This window comes from Tauraco erythrolophus, chromosome 18 (genome assembly GCF_009769465.1).
Source record: "Tauraco erythrolophus isolate bTauEry1 chromosome 18, bTauEry1.pri, whole genome shotgun sequence".
Classification (NCBI taxonomy): Eukaryota; Metazoa; Chordata; class Aves; order Musophagiformes; family Musophagidae; genus Tauraco; species Tauraco erythrolophus.
Window position 1 is genome coordinate 14,639,156 of NC_141482.1, and position 15,815 is coordinate 14,654,970.

Below are 15,815 nucleotides of genomic sequence, written 5' to 3' on the forward strand. Positions count from 1 at the left end.
GAGGTGTCTAAGGAAATACGTGTTGAAGAGTAATACGTTGAAACTGGTAAACACATTCACTCAAAACATGCTTTAAACGAAAATTAGCTCTTTTTGGAAATCCAAATTGCCCCCGGATTCTTTGACATTTGCCAAAATTGTCCAATTCTTGTCTCAAAAATCCAGACTTTGGACAATAAATTAGTTCGTTCTCTTGGTCTCTTTCCTTCTTTGTCTATTTCTTACTGAATCACTAAGAGTTTTCTAGGGAATTTTACTGTCTATTTTCCACTAATTTATTTTTCTCCCAGTTACTTTTCTGAGTCCTAATCTTCCCTTAAAGAGTTAAATAAAAAAAGTCATCTAGAGAAAGGAAGCTAAAGGGATATTTGAGTGTAATTTTGCAAAATGTGGGAGAAGCTGATAAATGAAAATTTAAAAGTTATGGAAAAAAATATATTTCATGTTCTGTCCAATAGAAACAACTTGATAGCATCAAATTTTCCTGTTTCTTTTCCTATTTCTGGCCAGCTCCAGCCTGAACACCTGGTTCAGGTGAGACCTAAATGCAACACTTTCATCTGGTGCTGGTTTTAGGCTCTGAGTGTGACCAGGGGACTGATGCAGTTTTAAAACCAAACTTATTTCACGGGGTTGGGTTTGAAGAGATCAACTGGAGTGGACACGTAGCACCGGGTACGCAGCCCCACTGGCATTATCCATGGTAAAGATGTGCCAATTCCTCTCAGATGTCACCAGCAGAGACTTTGGAAACCTGGTTTTGGTGGGTTTCCTTCCCTTGTTCCCCAGGTAAAAGCAGGAGCTGCTCTGAAGATGTTCTCTGCTTCGTTAGAGGTGTGTGGAAAATCAGTCTTCCCCTGAAGATACCACGTAGGAGAATAGAGTTTCTCGCCGTCAGTCACAACTTCAATTCACGTTTCAATTTTCCCGTCTCTCTTAGGAAAAAAAAATGGCCAAATGACTCAGATGTAAAAAAAAAAATACTTTCGATCAATTCAGACTCTTCCTAATGTTTCTCCTCTTCAAAACTTATAATAGCAACACTGATTTGATAGCAAAATTTTCCTCGTGTGTTCCCATACACCTGATGGTTTATGATATCCCAGAAATAATGCCACTGTGCACTTGAAAACCTGACGTGGGACAGTGGTGGGGCGATGACTGCGTTGTCTATGGTGACAGAATTCCCCTATTCCTGTCTGCTCCTAACATCTCCCAGGTCCAGTGTTCAGCTCTGGGGTAAGGTGACTCTGATTTAAAGCCTTTCCTGGGGCCAAATGTCTCACTATAAACTCAGTGGAGTTCCCAGCACACGTGTGCACCCTTCTGTGAGCTGCACTTTACCTTCTCCCACCAGATATTGCACCCAATGTTTTCCAGATTCTCACACAACTAATCACAATATCTTAAAAAAAAAAGACTTTTTTTTCCCCAAGCCAAATTAGTATGCAGCAGAAATTTTTTTAAAAATGCTGCTTCTCGTATGATTTTAACTAAAATTTGCAGCCCTTTGAGGGCTGGCTATCTAAACATATTTCAGTTAAATTCCCAAGCTTTGTTCTGGAGAATACCTGTGGTCTCTATGGATGAAGACAAGAAGATATTGAATTATTTTTTTATTATTCTTCCAAACAACCATATTTAGGGTAATCACGAATAATCCTTTTCTTTTGCCTTTGCTTGTTGATATGTAAAACTAAGAACAGACGTGCTCACACACAGAGGCTCTCTGAAAAAGCAGAACTAGCCCAGCATTTTAATGATTCGGTCAACAGCAACTTAAGCCTTGCATATATTGCATTATTCCTTTTCTTTTTCTGCAGAGCTTTGGTTCAGACAAAGGTTAAATAAAAGATGCTGCACCCAGGAATTGAGCTGCGCTGCAAAATACTGGATGGCTTAATTAAATAAGCTGAGGAAAAGACCAGAGAATCTGGTAGCTTAAACTGACAGATGATAAAGCAAAAGCTGTTCAAAAATAGCACCCAAAAAAAAAAAATCTAACAAAGTATTCTGGAACTGCTTTTAAACTGCAAGAGTCCTCGTGTACGTTAGTTAGATGGTGAGCGGAGGCTGCCTGACCGGTGCTTTTCATGGCAAAGCTCTTGGTAGCTGAAATGCTTTGGCTGAGGCCACGTTTTCCATAAGCGAGGTAATCCTGGCCCTAGAGAAGCCACTACGAATCTCCATAAGATTTTTTCCCCAGATTTTTCCTGCTGTTTTTCACAAGGGATGTGTCCCTCGCAGAGCGCTCTTCCCGCGGCATCGGCGAGCCGCCGTGTGCGCCCCGGCTTTGACCGCTGAGAAAAAGGAGAGAGGAGCCCAGAAGACATTAAATTCCCCATAATTACCTTGTCGGGCTGCAGTCATTTGCTGTCTCTGCACCCCAGTTAACCATTATCCACACGGGATAAGAAGTGAGCCGAGCTCCAGCACCCAGCCCGCAAGGACGGGGCGGTGTGGGTCCCTTGGTTCCCCGCTGTCTTCTACTTCTTAACGCTTCTAACTACTGCCCATAAGTGAGAAGCTGCCTTTTCTCACTTCCACCACAACATCTCACACCTCTCTCTTTCCTTTTAGTATTGGATACTCTTTTAGTGTCAAGAGGAAAGAGCTCTCCAGGAATAATAACAGAGAGACCTAAATTTACAGCTGCGGTTCCCCGGGCATCGCTCGGTGAAGCACATCCCTCACCAACAGGTCCAGGTTTCCTCCAAGGCGCTGGAAAACAGCCCTTCTTTCTCCCAACAATAAGCTTAATTTTCTTCTTCCTCTTCTCCAGGCAAATTTTTGCTTTTGTTAGGTACTGCAAAAGCTGAGAAAAGTTAGCAAAAGTGAGGGCTTCGGTCTGGAGCCTGAAATGGTGTAAAAGCAGGTCAGACGTGGCACCGCGGCCAGCGATGCGCAGGTATTGAGGGCATCTCCGCCGTGCCACCCAGCAGCAGCACTGGGATCCCTTCCCTGCTGGGATGGCAATAGGAGTGTGGCCGCTTGCTCCTTTTCTGGACTGAGGAAATATCCAGTAAATAAGAAATCCGCCGTCGGTTCTGCCTGTGATTCACCACGGCGCACAGAAAGGCTTTTTTTATCTGGCAAGCGTGAGTGAAATCCTGCTTCATGTCATTTGTCAGATGCACTTGATTACTGGAGGTGCTTGATTCACATTTACTTTTGTCACCTGTTCCTTGCACCTTTTTTTTATTATTTTTTAATAAGCCAGGCCTCTGAGCTGTCTGAAAAAATAGCAAAAAAATAAACAAGGACGCACATGCTTTATTCTGGGATCCATGGGAGCCAAAAGCATGTAGGCAGTCTAGCCTACTTTGTGGAAGAGGATGGGAAAAGAGAAACGACACTCGTCCACACTGATAAAACTGTTGGCACAAAATCAGAACTTCATGAGGGTCAAAGTATTTTCCATTTCTGAAAGTGAACTTTGGCCTGAAGTGCAGAGAGCTTGATTTTCTTTTAAGGGTGAAATGTTTCAGAACTTGTAAAACTGGTGCTCAGAAAAGAAATTTTTGCAGTTCATGGTGTGCAGAGCTGTTGGATGAGATCAGAGCAGCAAACACCTTTCTTCCTTCCTCCAGATCTGCTGAGATTATGTGTTTATTTACACTGAAATAGGAGCTAAAAGTGGTCAGGCTAACAACTTCATTCAAAACATCCGCAGCATCATTCTCCTCCTCTTTGGTGGCATTTTTGTGTTTTCTTGGCTCTGTCTGGCTTTGGTCATGTACAAAATAATTAGGGAGATCAGGATCAAGGAACATTCAGCCCTGCTGCCTGGGAGCCAGCTCATTAATCCATTAAGCATGTGATTTCTGATTGCAATTCCCTCTCTGCTGTCAGCGCTCGCCAGGTGTGAGGATCCAAACTCGGGGAGCTCGAGGTGCTGGCAGCTTCCCAGCTCTTTTGTGACGATAACAGGACAATGCCTGCACCAGTGCTGCCACTAAAAATACCTCCTGCCAAGTGATTTCATACCCTCCTTCATCCATCCAGTACTCCTTCCATTTCTCCAGTTATAAACCATCTCCATTTTTTGTTACTATTCCATGGCTGCATCCTGGTGCCGGGGCACTGAGTCTCGTGGGTGCTGGGTGATGCTTCACAGAAAGGTGACACTTCTCTGACCACGTAGCCTGAGACGCCAATCATTTTGTAAGGTGGAAAACTTCCTAAATAAGTCTTAAACACACGCAGGCACCCTTCAGAATAAGCAGCCTGTAGCAGGAAAAACCTCACGTACGCTGCCCAGACCGGCGCGTACAGAGAGGCAGTATAAATCTTCCCCATCTCAGTCTCACATTTCCAAACAGCTGCTCAAAAATCAGAGTGTATTTGAGCTTGGCTCAGGCTGAGAGCACTGTTTGGCCAACGTGTCTTCTGGAAAGGGGACAGTTTGGTGACGTGGACTGATCGTCCCTATTGATAACACCAGCCTGCAGCCCGTTCTCCACCAAGCAGCCTCCGACACCTCCCTGGCTGCCTGTTGGATCGCATCCCGCCGCGGATGGAAGGAAGGAGCTATGGAGTGGCACAGCTGAGCTCTGATAACAACGGTGAGACAAATTGATGGACATCAAGGGGAGGCTTTGCACGTCCCTGGCGGACGTTGGTTAAGCCTATTAAAATGTGATCGGTTCCAGGTAGCATTTGCTCCGTTACAGAAGCTGCTTAGTGAAAGCAATTATAAAGCACTTAGAGAGGTTTAATCAATTAAAAGAACATCCTTCAGTCTGCTACAGCTGACAGTCCTACAGTCTGCTTTTTAGGAGATGAAGTCAAACCATATTTTTTTACTGAACATCCAAGAATTTTTAAATTATGATTTTGGGGTCTCTGCATTTCTTTGAGTAATACTAGACAAAGGCCAAGTATTAATGAAGTATCCATGCAGCCTCCATTTCATTAATTTGTGCATTAATAATTCCCCCTCTGAACAAATGTTTTGAAGAGCTCATTCATTTCTCCTCACCGACGTTCCAAGTCCGAGCTATCCCTTTCAAGAGGAGAATATTGCTTTGGGATTTAGTGTTACTCCACAAACAGGAGTAACAAATAACAAACACTTTGCAGCCACAATACCCAGAAGAGCAGCAGCCTGAAAATCTGCTCCTTAAACAGTTGTGTTTAGTAATTCCTATGTTCTAAGGAAATCAGATTTGTCGATGAGTCATTTCTTTTTTCAAGAAAGGGAATAAATTCATGGCAATTTGTATCCCCAATAAAAAATCTGAGCAGCTCCAAGTGGAGTTCAGCAAAACCCCTGTGACATTGAGGGTGAGTGGAAGCTGAGTTTAACAGCCAACGTGTCACACTGAGATTCGAGAGGATAAATCAGCTCTATAACAGTTGTATATATTTCCCGGAGATGTTAGTGCGCGTAGGTTTACGTTACAGCCTGCCAAGTGACACAGAGAGCGGCATCCGAGCGCCCTATAAACACCCTCCGAGGAGCAGAAAGGGACCAGGGCTGCACCTCTTGGGACAAGGAGACTCTTTTTTCTCCTCTTCCGAGCCATATCCCTCCGCTGGCACTGCCACCCAGGCTGCCCAGGCATTTCTGCTGGGATTCAGGCTCTCGTGGCTGCATCTCTGAGAACAACCCTAGGGCTGGCCAAGCCCAGCGAGCAGATTTTCCAGGTGTTAAACCCTGTCCGTATGAGTGTTTGAAAAGCTCACTGCTGCGTTTTTAAACATAAAGTCTGACCAGGGCTTTAGGCACTGCAGAAACATGCAGTAAATACAGTCCCAGGGTCCCCCAGGAGAGTTCTGGGAGGTGCAAAGGACACGTGAAACTCAAAACTGCAAGGGGAAAGAAGAAAGGTGCTGCAGGGGATGCTGGTTCGAGTTATACCTGGTCTTACCGAATGAAAAGAGCCTTGAATCTGGTGATTCCAGATTCTGGTGAGCCCTTACCTATCCGTTAAAGGGGAAATTTTTTTTCCTCCTTCTTCCTTCTCCTCCAAACACTCAGACATTCCCGAGGGGAATGGCACGAATGAAGTTTAAATGGAATCAAGCAACTTATTTTTTAATTTCCTAAAAAAATAATTACTTTAGAAGGAAACTGAGGAAGAGACTCCAGTTTGCACTGGGGTAGCAGTGACGTGCTGCTTGTTGGAGCCTGTTCTTGGGCTTCTCTGTTTTCTGCCTTGCTCTTTATGGACAAAACCAGTGTCACTGGACAATTTAATCACCAGCTGAGTAGGGACAGGAATTCATAGAATCATAAAATCCTAGTATGGTTTGGGTTGGATGGGACCTTAAAGATCATTTAGTTCCAGCCCCCCCGCCATGGGCAGGGACACCATTTCATTAACATCCATTTTCAAATCTATCAGCTGAAGGCATTGAAAATCAGGCCAGGAGAACATAGTCTGAGTAAAATACGTTGGTTTTGCATGCAGAAAGGTTTTTCTATTCACACTGCTGTCTCGCTGCTGTTGACAAAGATGTGCTATGGGAAGCATGGCTCCTTTCAAGCGAGATAGCATCTTCTACCCCATAATCCAAAAAAGAGACACAAAAGGAGACAATCCTCCCCTAGTAGGAAAAAAAGGAGGAAAACAGTACAGAAAGATCAAAAGCAGATCCCTGGCTGCTGGGAATGGAAATTAAGGAGTCAAATCTAATGTTTACACTGCTCAGTAACACGTGTAAGAGCACAGGGGGATTGTATCCAGCAAACGCTGCGTGTTGTCAGTGGTGTCTAATGGAGCTGAGGGCTCTCCAGGCCCATTGCTATTCCAATTTCTCCTTCTTTGCTCTCCTGAGTACTACTGGTGCATACTGGTGGTCCCCAGTCTCCGCTGGTTGTTATCGACTTTTATGGAAATCCTTTCTTCTGTAGCCTTGTGACCCAAATACCAGCATAAGCAGTTTTAATTTTACTAGGCTCATACCCACGCTTGCAGCTGCCGTAATCCCTCCTTTGGAGACCTGGGTATAAATATTGCCTACGACCTGTCAGGTACTGCGGTGTGTTAATATAAACAGTGGCTCGAGGTTTCTCTAGGCAGTGCCAGCTGCAGCTACGCTTGGCCCAGCTCTCGTATCGAACAGCACAGTGATGCTTGCCCTGAGAGATTCTCTTGTAAGGGCATCAACTAAATCAGTATATAAAACCCAGGAGTTTTTAATACACAATGACTGTTTCTCTAGAAATCAGCACTAATGCCAACCCCTGACATAAGCCCCATGACACTGTCGTGTACGTTATTCCGTACCAGTTGGAGTGTGCATTTCTTGGGCGGTGTTGGAGACCCATGGCCACTGATGAGCTGAAACACAGAAAAGGCTGAGATGTTGTTCAGATGGGTCAGGATATACCCAAACAGCACCTGTCTTTGCTCAAAAATTAAATCACACTGTTCCCCAGCTGTCTGAGTTTCAGCTCCCCTTGAAAGGCAGAGGAAAAGAAATAAATATAATATATAAACATATAATACTTATATTATATATAAAAATATAACATAATGAATATAATATAGAAAGAAATATAAAAATGACCTGAGCAAAACTATCAAGAAAGGATGGATCTGAGCTTCTCTGGAGGTCTTAGCAACAGCGGAGGTGGTTAAAAGAGGGAGCAGCATCTCTTCTCTCCCTCTCCTGGAGAGGAAGAAGAGGAAGGAGGGATACACTCGCTGAGGGCCACCTGGGAGCTGCAGGGCTGTGACTCAGCACGACCCTGGAGGGGATGGGAGAGGTAAGGCAAGGAGGAAAACACCATCCAAGTGCTTTGTGCTGCAGCACATCCCTGGGGTCCTACATGAGCTGGAAGTGGTGGCACATTACTCATCGCAGTCCCGGTGCTCTGAGTCATGCCGAGCCTCAGATGGCCCCAGAAGAGGGATGGGGGGCTGAAAATCTCCCCTGAGTGTAGCTCCCATGCTCAGCCAAGTTGGCCACTAAAAGAACCCACCAGGGACTTTTTTACACGCAATGTATCACTCCGTGCTCACGCTAACCCAACGTGAGTTTTTCGAGACATTGGCCATGGGGAAGGACTGGTTCCCAGCCTCAGCCACAGGATACACACAAGGTAAAAATCAAATCCTCAGTGCAATCTAATATAATTTTACTTCCAGGATTGCTTCCACATCTAGTTGAGTCTGAAAATCAAGACTGGCACAGTTTGAATCTTCTTTTGCACAATGAAAAAGATGTCACTCAAAATTGATGTTTCCCTCTGCAGGGCTTCCTGCACGATAAACAGACAAGGGCTCCTCTCTCCGCTGCTTCTCCTTCCTCGCTCCCCTTCTTCCTTGGGATGCGGTTCAAACGGGCAGATAATAGAGCCATTATAAGACAAAACAGAAAGCCACAGGATGCAATAATTCAGGTTTTAATACATTTCTAACTTGGGAGTTTGATTTAGAAGGGGAAGGGAAAAGACACAGCTCAGTGAAAGGATCATTCCCCGGCACACCGAGGTCGGCTTGCTCGGGTTCCCTCTCCGCTCCACAGCCCTAGGCTGATCCACAGGTTTGGCACCTTGTTTGCTCAAATTATGGGAAATACCAGAAGTTCCTGGAGCAGCCCTGCTCCTATTAAGACCACACTGAATTAATTAGAAGTGAAGGATGGGGCTGGTTTATTTTCAATTCAAAAAACAGAGGCAGGAAATCTCCAACCTCACAAACACCATCCTTGGACAGTCACCCCCATCACGCGCTGGGTCGAATCCTTCCCTTGCAGTGCTGACCTGCTCCATCTTACTCCACCAAAGAAACCCATGTGTCAAGCCTTTGATGATGGACAACGTGTCCTTGGAGCTAATAAATAATAAACAATAATAAAAAATCAGTTTGGCAGCCACTTTGCCCAGCATTTGTGTTACGACTCATCCATTTTCACAAGCGTGTGCTCAGGGAGGCACAAGACAGCAGCAAAAGGCACCAGGTATCTGGGAGAAAAGGGCACTTTCGTTCTGTATTAGACAAAAGTTAACGCGTTCCCGCGTTTCATATTCATCCCTGGGGAGGGGACCCCACAGGGCAGGATTGCCACCCTAAATCTGCTTCATCCCTTGTATGATAAAGCAGAAACATACGGATTAAGGGTGAGAAATACAGGTCAGGGTCTCCTAATCTGTGCAGCAGAGGCTGGCAGCCCAGACCCGCACAGCGTGCTACCCAGCTGGGATTTCAAAATCAGACCAGAAGCGTCTCCAATGCACTTAGCTACGTGCTTAATAGAGTTTTAATTGCAGAGTGATTGCATGTGATATTACAGAATTACCACAGATTACTTAATTGACTATTCGTTTGCTGAGGTTAAGCAGATATTTCTCTCAATGTGTGTTTTTGCTGCCATAGATCCCTGCCTCCATATGATTTGGCACAGCATTGTCTGAGCAACAGGAGCAGAGATCCTTTACCAGGAGAAAACCACTTTCATTTAACGTGTTGGTAAATTTAACGGGAAGATGTGTGAGCCTCTTAAAACTGGCTGTAGAACAAATCCAGATCCTGCCGTTCTTAAAGAGCTGCACTCAGGGGTAAGCAGCTGGGAAGTGCCAGTGCGCAGAGGTTTCTGCAAAAATGATGATGTGCACAAATGAACTCGTGTCAGGAGCCATTTGGGAAGCTGCTTTCACAGCCTTGAAAATCCAGCTAATCCTGTACAGGCACTGGGAAAGCAGATGACCTGGAGCTGCGATGGCTCCTCGCCATTGGCCCGAGGCTGATGGATGGAGGAGGAGAGGCTGGAGATCATCGCTTCTCCTGTGGCCCCTAGGAGGGATCTCCTGGGCAGTCACGGGTGGATCGCTCCGTGCAGGGCAAACCAAAGGTCCATCCGACAGAGGAATTGATTTTTGGAGGTGGCCAAAAGCAGGTGCTCAGAAACATGGAAGAGCAAGGCAGGCACCCCGTGCTCCCTCTGAGCTTCCCGCCAGACCTCCCCACTTCTCCTGTGCCACACGTCGTCTCTGGGCTGGCCCCATCCAAGTCCCAGCAAAGCTCCTCAGGGCAGGATCGGATGCAGGTCAAATTCTTTCACTCGATGGCATCTGGAGAGCTGCAGGCTGTCTAGTGATGAATTACATTTGCGATCACAATGACCATATAGCAGCCAAAAATATTCGGATTGAAATAATGAGTTCGCTTGGACAAGAGAACAAAAACAGACCCTCTAGCCTTCTTTCCAAAACATGTCCCTTCTGCTGCCTAACGTTTTATTGAATAAATGGCTTTTGCAGCATTCCTGGAAGATGCTCTCATACATCATGCAGGCTGATGCTAAAAGAATATAACCATCTCCGTTGTTAGTTATGTGGTTAATAAAAGAGATGGCACATGGAGTTGAAGTAAGGCTGTGAGTATGGAGCTGGGCACCAGGAATTATCTAATTTAATACAAATCAGGCAGCAACTCTACTAGTGATGACACCCCCGAAACCAGGGCACAGACACTTCCCTCCCCACTGTGTTACTGAAGCCTCCCCTGTGCCTTTGGGCCGAGTGACGGTGATGGGGAGATGCAACCACAGCCACACTCCCTCCTCCTGGACCGCGTTTTTCCAGGGAAACACATCTTCTGCACATCTCTATGAGCCATGGCATAGTCTGGGTATGGGTCATACCCACGTCAATGTTTTCAATGTCAAGGCAGAAGGGAGAGCAGCCTTTGCCTCCAGGTGCCACATCCGCACTGGGCCCGTGGTGCGTAGCTCTGTGAGAGAGCTCTGCTGCTTCCCAGCCCTTTGCAGGTCACATAAAGGACAAGAGTGATGCGGTCCTCATTCTCTGTACAGCAAATTTGGGATAAAAAATTAACAATTATTTTATTTAGCCTTGATTTTCTTCTTGTCTTTTATTGTGTTATGTTTTAACTGAGATTTCTTTATTTCCTGCCGGGATTCTGCCAGAATCCTCTCATTTCATACAGAGGTTGAAATGAATATTACAAAAGGAAACAAATCTTTCCCTTGATTGCCTGATATATCTGCTTTTTAATCTAGATTGACAAACGCACTCTACCAACAGCACTTTTATCCTTCAGAGTTGTTGCATTTTATTTTCCATTGTTTGACGTCCCTTGGCAGGAATCTGGAAGGGAAAAAAAAACAACCAGATACCGTCTTTCTCTGCGTACCCTTTAATTCATCATTTTTATTATGGCATTGTCCAGACCCAAACATCTTACAATCACTGTCTCAGGTATTGCACAAATGTAGAGCAAAAGGACGAGCCCTGCCACCAGAAAGCAGCTCCTGGGGCTGTTTAATGATCCCCAGCACCATGGGGACTGCGGCCAGTGGCTCCGCGTAACACACTAATGGGATTATGGTGTCGCTGGCTCCCTGTCCACCTGGATGGAAAACATACACTAACTGTCTGCGAGTGCTTTGGACAAAGTACCCAGTGCCACAAGGGCATGAAACACAAGGACTGATGCAAATTCAGTTTCGTTTAAGCCAGTGGCTGAACACGGCATCGGCAGCCCTTTATCTGTGTTGTACCTTCTTCTGCTCGTGACATCGCTGCCCCCCTGCTTATTGCTGTTTTCAATTATTTCTGTTGTGCTTGTTTTTACAGACATTCTGAGGCTGGTTGTCCCTTAGGGTCATTAAATCTTTGCACGATGGCAACAGAAGAACAAAGTGGGGCTTTAGGAAAACAATTTACAGCGATAAACACCACACAGACGGGTCCCTTTTGCAGCCCCGACGAAGAATTGCTCACAAAAAGTAACGGGCTCTTCTCCATACCTTGCAGGTGCTGTGGTGATTGCCTTCGTGGTCTGTTGGCTCCCTTATCACATACGGCGGCTCATGTTTTGCTACGTCCCCTCCAGCCACTGGACAGAGTGAGTGACGACGTGGGGGACGGGCTCCCCACGTGCCGGGATGGGTGCGGGGTCCAGCTGGGGCTGGGGCTGCCAGGGCACCAGCGGACTTGGGGATCTGGGAGCAAAGGCGTTCTCCATGCGAGGGGTTAAAGCCTCGACCTCCTAATTGTGGTTTTGTTTTTTTCTTTTGGATTTCTTACCATCATTGCCAGCCAAATTAAGAGTCCTGGTTTTATCACCGAAATCCCGCAGATGTGGGTGAAGCTTAAACCATTAGCTTGAACCGAAATGCATCCTCAGCCCCTCCTTCTCCTGTGGCTGTGACCACAGACGTGCCCCTGTTAACAGCAGCGGTGGATGTTCACCTCCAACAGTCCCTGGTGCAATGACATTGGGACGGGGGTTATACATCCCGAGCGGATTGCTGTCTCCGTGGCGGAGATATCGATCGCTGGCCCTAAGATGGAGCAGCTGCTGTCAACACACAGCTCAGCTCCACGACATGGCATTGCTGTGGTGATAGGAGAGATGACACAGGTGGGGAAAGAGCTGAGCCTGGGGCAGGTTATTTGCAGGGAGCGGATCAAAATTAAATACTAGTAGTTGCCACTGATTAGAAAACATCCAGATTCTCAGAGCATTTAGGGGTAATCGGAACGCACGTGCCCAGTTCACAGATGTGCAAGGGCACATGAGCAGCTCCGTGCAGCCTTTGTGCCACGTCAGGTCAGGTTCCTCAGCAAAGCAGCCACGGAACCGATGATTCATTTTAAATATGCAATTAAGCACTAATGCTGTCTGGGGCTGTACGCTCAGGTAGCCTGAGACGCCACGAGACGCGCTCGGTGACAAATGTGTCTTTCCTCCCGTGGCGTTACGTTTCTCTTGTCGCTGGGACCAGGTCTGTTTCCCACAATGAACAGGAAAAGAAAAGAAAATAAATCTACAATACCAAAAAGCAGAACAACTGTAAGACATTAAAATTTCATAAAGGCCAAGTGCAAAAAAATAGTCATTTACGACATAGCAGTCTACTGAAGGGGGTTGTACATCCATCCATAGTAAAAACCAAAACCTGTCTTCAATCATGAAAACAGCTCTGGGCACACACTGGGACAAACTGTTGTTTCTCGTTTGCTTTCCTATATGAAAAGCACTTAAAGGAGCAATCAGTTATGTAACGACTGCGTTTGCTTTGAGCAGGAGGGGCAGAGGAGTCTGTCTGCAGTTAGTGTGAATTTATGCACTGTGGGTGCATTCACTTTTTTTTTTTTTCTTCTTTTAAGAGCCATGAGCGATTTTAGGAAAACATTGAATTTACAGGCATGTTATGAATGGCGAACTATCAGTATGGTAGCTGATCAAGAGCTTGCAGCAGCTTGACATGTTCATTTATAAATGCATGTGCCTGCCCCTGAATAAAAGAAATTTTTGCTATATTAATTCTTCACAATTACGTAGAGAAACTCTACTTGTAAGAGCTGGATGGGCCATGCAGTACTTGGCAGTGCTGAGGGGGTGTGGAGGGATTGGTGATGTACTCCAGCACACGTCTATTTGTCTTTTGTTAGACAGTGCTCAGACTAACAAAAAGGTCTGCAATTTCCACTGAGATAAATGATCCTGGGGAACATCTTCCTGAAAATGAGACCCACGTTGTTTATAAACGCTTTACCAGCTCATAGCCATTGATCTCAGTTGTCCCAAGGAAAGAGATTTCCAAAAGAAAGAACAAACAAACCAACCAACCACTAAGTATTTTCAACCAATTCTAGTTTAAAACATTATATTGTGGTGGTCAGGATATGTTTCAAACCCATGCTATCATCAACTTGGCCCCAGAATAGAGAATGTTATCCCAGATTACAGACAAATCCCAACCCAGGGACCCACTGAATGAGCCGATGCAGCTCTCCTTGCCAGGGGGAGGAGAGAACTGCATCTGTTACTGGATCTTGGCTCTTCTGCGGGCTCTGTAGATCAGAACTGCAGCCAGAGAAGTCATGCTAATGTATATGCATGACATAGGAACAAATTTCCATCTGGCTTCTCAGTTTCCAGAATGCTATTTTCGAAGACAAGATGAATGCACAAGGTAAATATCACATCCGGACCCAAGCCATAAATAAGTTTCTAACTGCTAGTCATTGGGGTAAGACCTTTGTAGAGGCGTTTGACCTACGTTTGGCCAGTCCCAGCTGAAAACATAGATGTTTTCTTGGAGGCTCCTTGGTAAGCTCATGTCCCCAGCCAAGGAAGGTTAGCTCATGTTTTTCTCACCCTTGTGACTTTGAATTATTTCAATTCTCCACACTCTATTTAGATTTTCATCTTTCATCTGTCCTTGCAGTTTCCTTTTCAACTTCTACCACTACTTCTACATGCTGACAAACGTCCTCTTCTATGTCAGTTCGGCAATCAACCCCATCCTCTACAACCTGGTGTCTGCAAACTTCCGACAGATCTTCCTCTCTACACTCACACTCCTGTGCCTGCCGTGGAGGAAGAAGAAGAAACGACTAGCCTTCACCAGGAAATCCAACAGCATTTCCAGCAACCACACGTTTTCCAGCCAGGTCACAAGGGAAACTACGTACTGAAGCCAAAGGAGGAAGGGAAATGCATTTCATCATGGAGTCAAAACTTGAGAGAGGCCTCTGTGACTTTCATGCATGGTCTCCAAATTCACGTAACACAAGTGTGTTTAGCAAAGTCATTTTTGTTGGAAAAATAGGCTTTGTGCTGCCAGTAACTTTGAGGTTATTTTAAAGTATTGGCCTTGCCTCTTGTGAGTAATGTCTACACGTTTTGTAACTTCAGTCTGGCATAAATCCAGGTGCAGTGTTAACTGGGAAGCCAAAATGTGTTAAACTTAGGCAAAACCATACTGCGTTTCATCCTTTTCTCAGTGCAGAGATGCCATGTTCACATCCAAGGGTTTGAGATCGCGTCTCTTGGTGGCACCGAGCAGAGAGTCTGATGAGGAGAAAGCAGTTTTGAACAGAGAGAGATGTTTTTGGAGAATGGACATGCTCATCTATGGGATGTTCAATGAACAAGGAGTGAAAACTCAGGGAGCCAGGTGGTTATTTTAGAAGTATATCTAAGTTATGATTAATATGACCTAGGTGCTCAAGAGAGCCACTCTGGCTCCTTGAAATTAAATAAAAACAGATGATGCCTTACCTGGATTGGGGTGGTTGTGGCCTGGGGAAATGGGACCCATCTTTTACTTTAGGGCATATATAGTGCCTGGCACAGTGAACCCCCTCTCTTGCTGGTATTGATACTGCAACACCAATAAATAACAGAGTCTCTGGCAAAGTCAAGAATGCAGGAACTGTGCCCAGCTGGAGCGCTGAAAATGAACAGAAATGGAAAATCTTACCGTTGCCATACAGCAAAATCCTGTTTTTTACCAGGGAGAACAGTTAGCTGGCCTGCATTAAGAGGTGAGAAAACTCCAGGCTCATGAGGGCTCCAGGCTGCTGAGATAAGAGCAACCTGCCTTGATTCTGTGGGACCTTCAGATTTTTCTGTCTCATTCCAGTTTTACTTGTTTCCTCACCATTTTCACAAAGCTGACCTCTCTTAGGTTATATCAGTCGTAGGCAGCAGGACCTCTTGTTCTGCCTTTTCTGTTATTTCTTTTTGCTACCAGACCTGTTGGCACACTGATCTGCACACACAAATCTTTAGATAGTGCAAATGAAGAACACAAGAAGGTCTAAATGGGGAGTCTTAGCCCTAAAACAACTTCCTTTTAACAAGCCAGAGGAACAGAAACAAGACCTGAAAATTCTCTTTGAAATGTCTCAGCTGGCCAGGGTAGGTAGTGTGAGCTTTTCTCCTATATGGTTCCACCTCTAACAGCCCACTATGTGAAGCAGTAAATTGCTCCAGAGCCTTTAGCACCAGAAATCACATGTCTCTGGGACAAGCTAAAGGACTTTTCCTGTTGTTACATCACCAGACGGTGACCTGCATGAACCTGGAACCAACCAATCATCC

At 45.5% G+C, this 15,815-nt stretch overlaps 1 protein-coding gene across 1 annotated transcript in view; it reads left to right on the forward strand.

The window, feature by feature from the left end:
* The window catches only part of NTSR1 (neurotensin receptor 1), a 58,184-nt gene extending 43,780 nt beyond the window's left edge, over positions 1–14,404 (forward strand). The window contains exons 3-4 of the mRNA XM_086623060.1: positions 11,732–11,822; positions 14,155–14,404. Of these exons, the coding sequence (XP_086479186.1) occupies positions 11,732–11,822; positions 14,155–14,404 (341 nt within the window). The remainder of the gene's footprint in view (positions 1–11,731; positions 11,823–14,154) is intronic.
* The last annotated feature ends 1,411 nt before the right edge of the window (positions 14,405–15,815 follow it).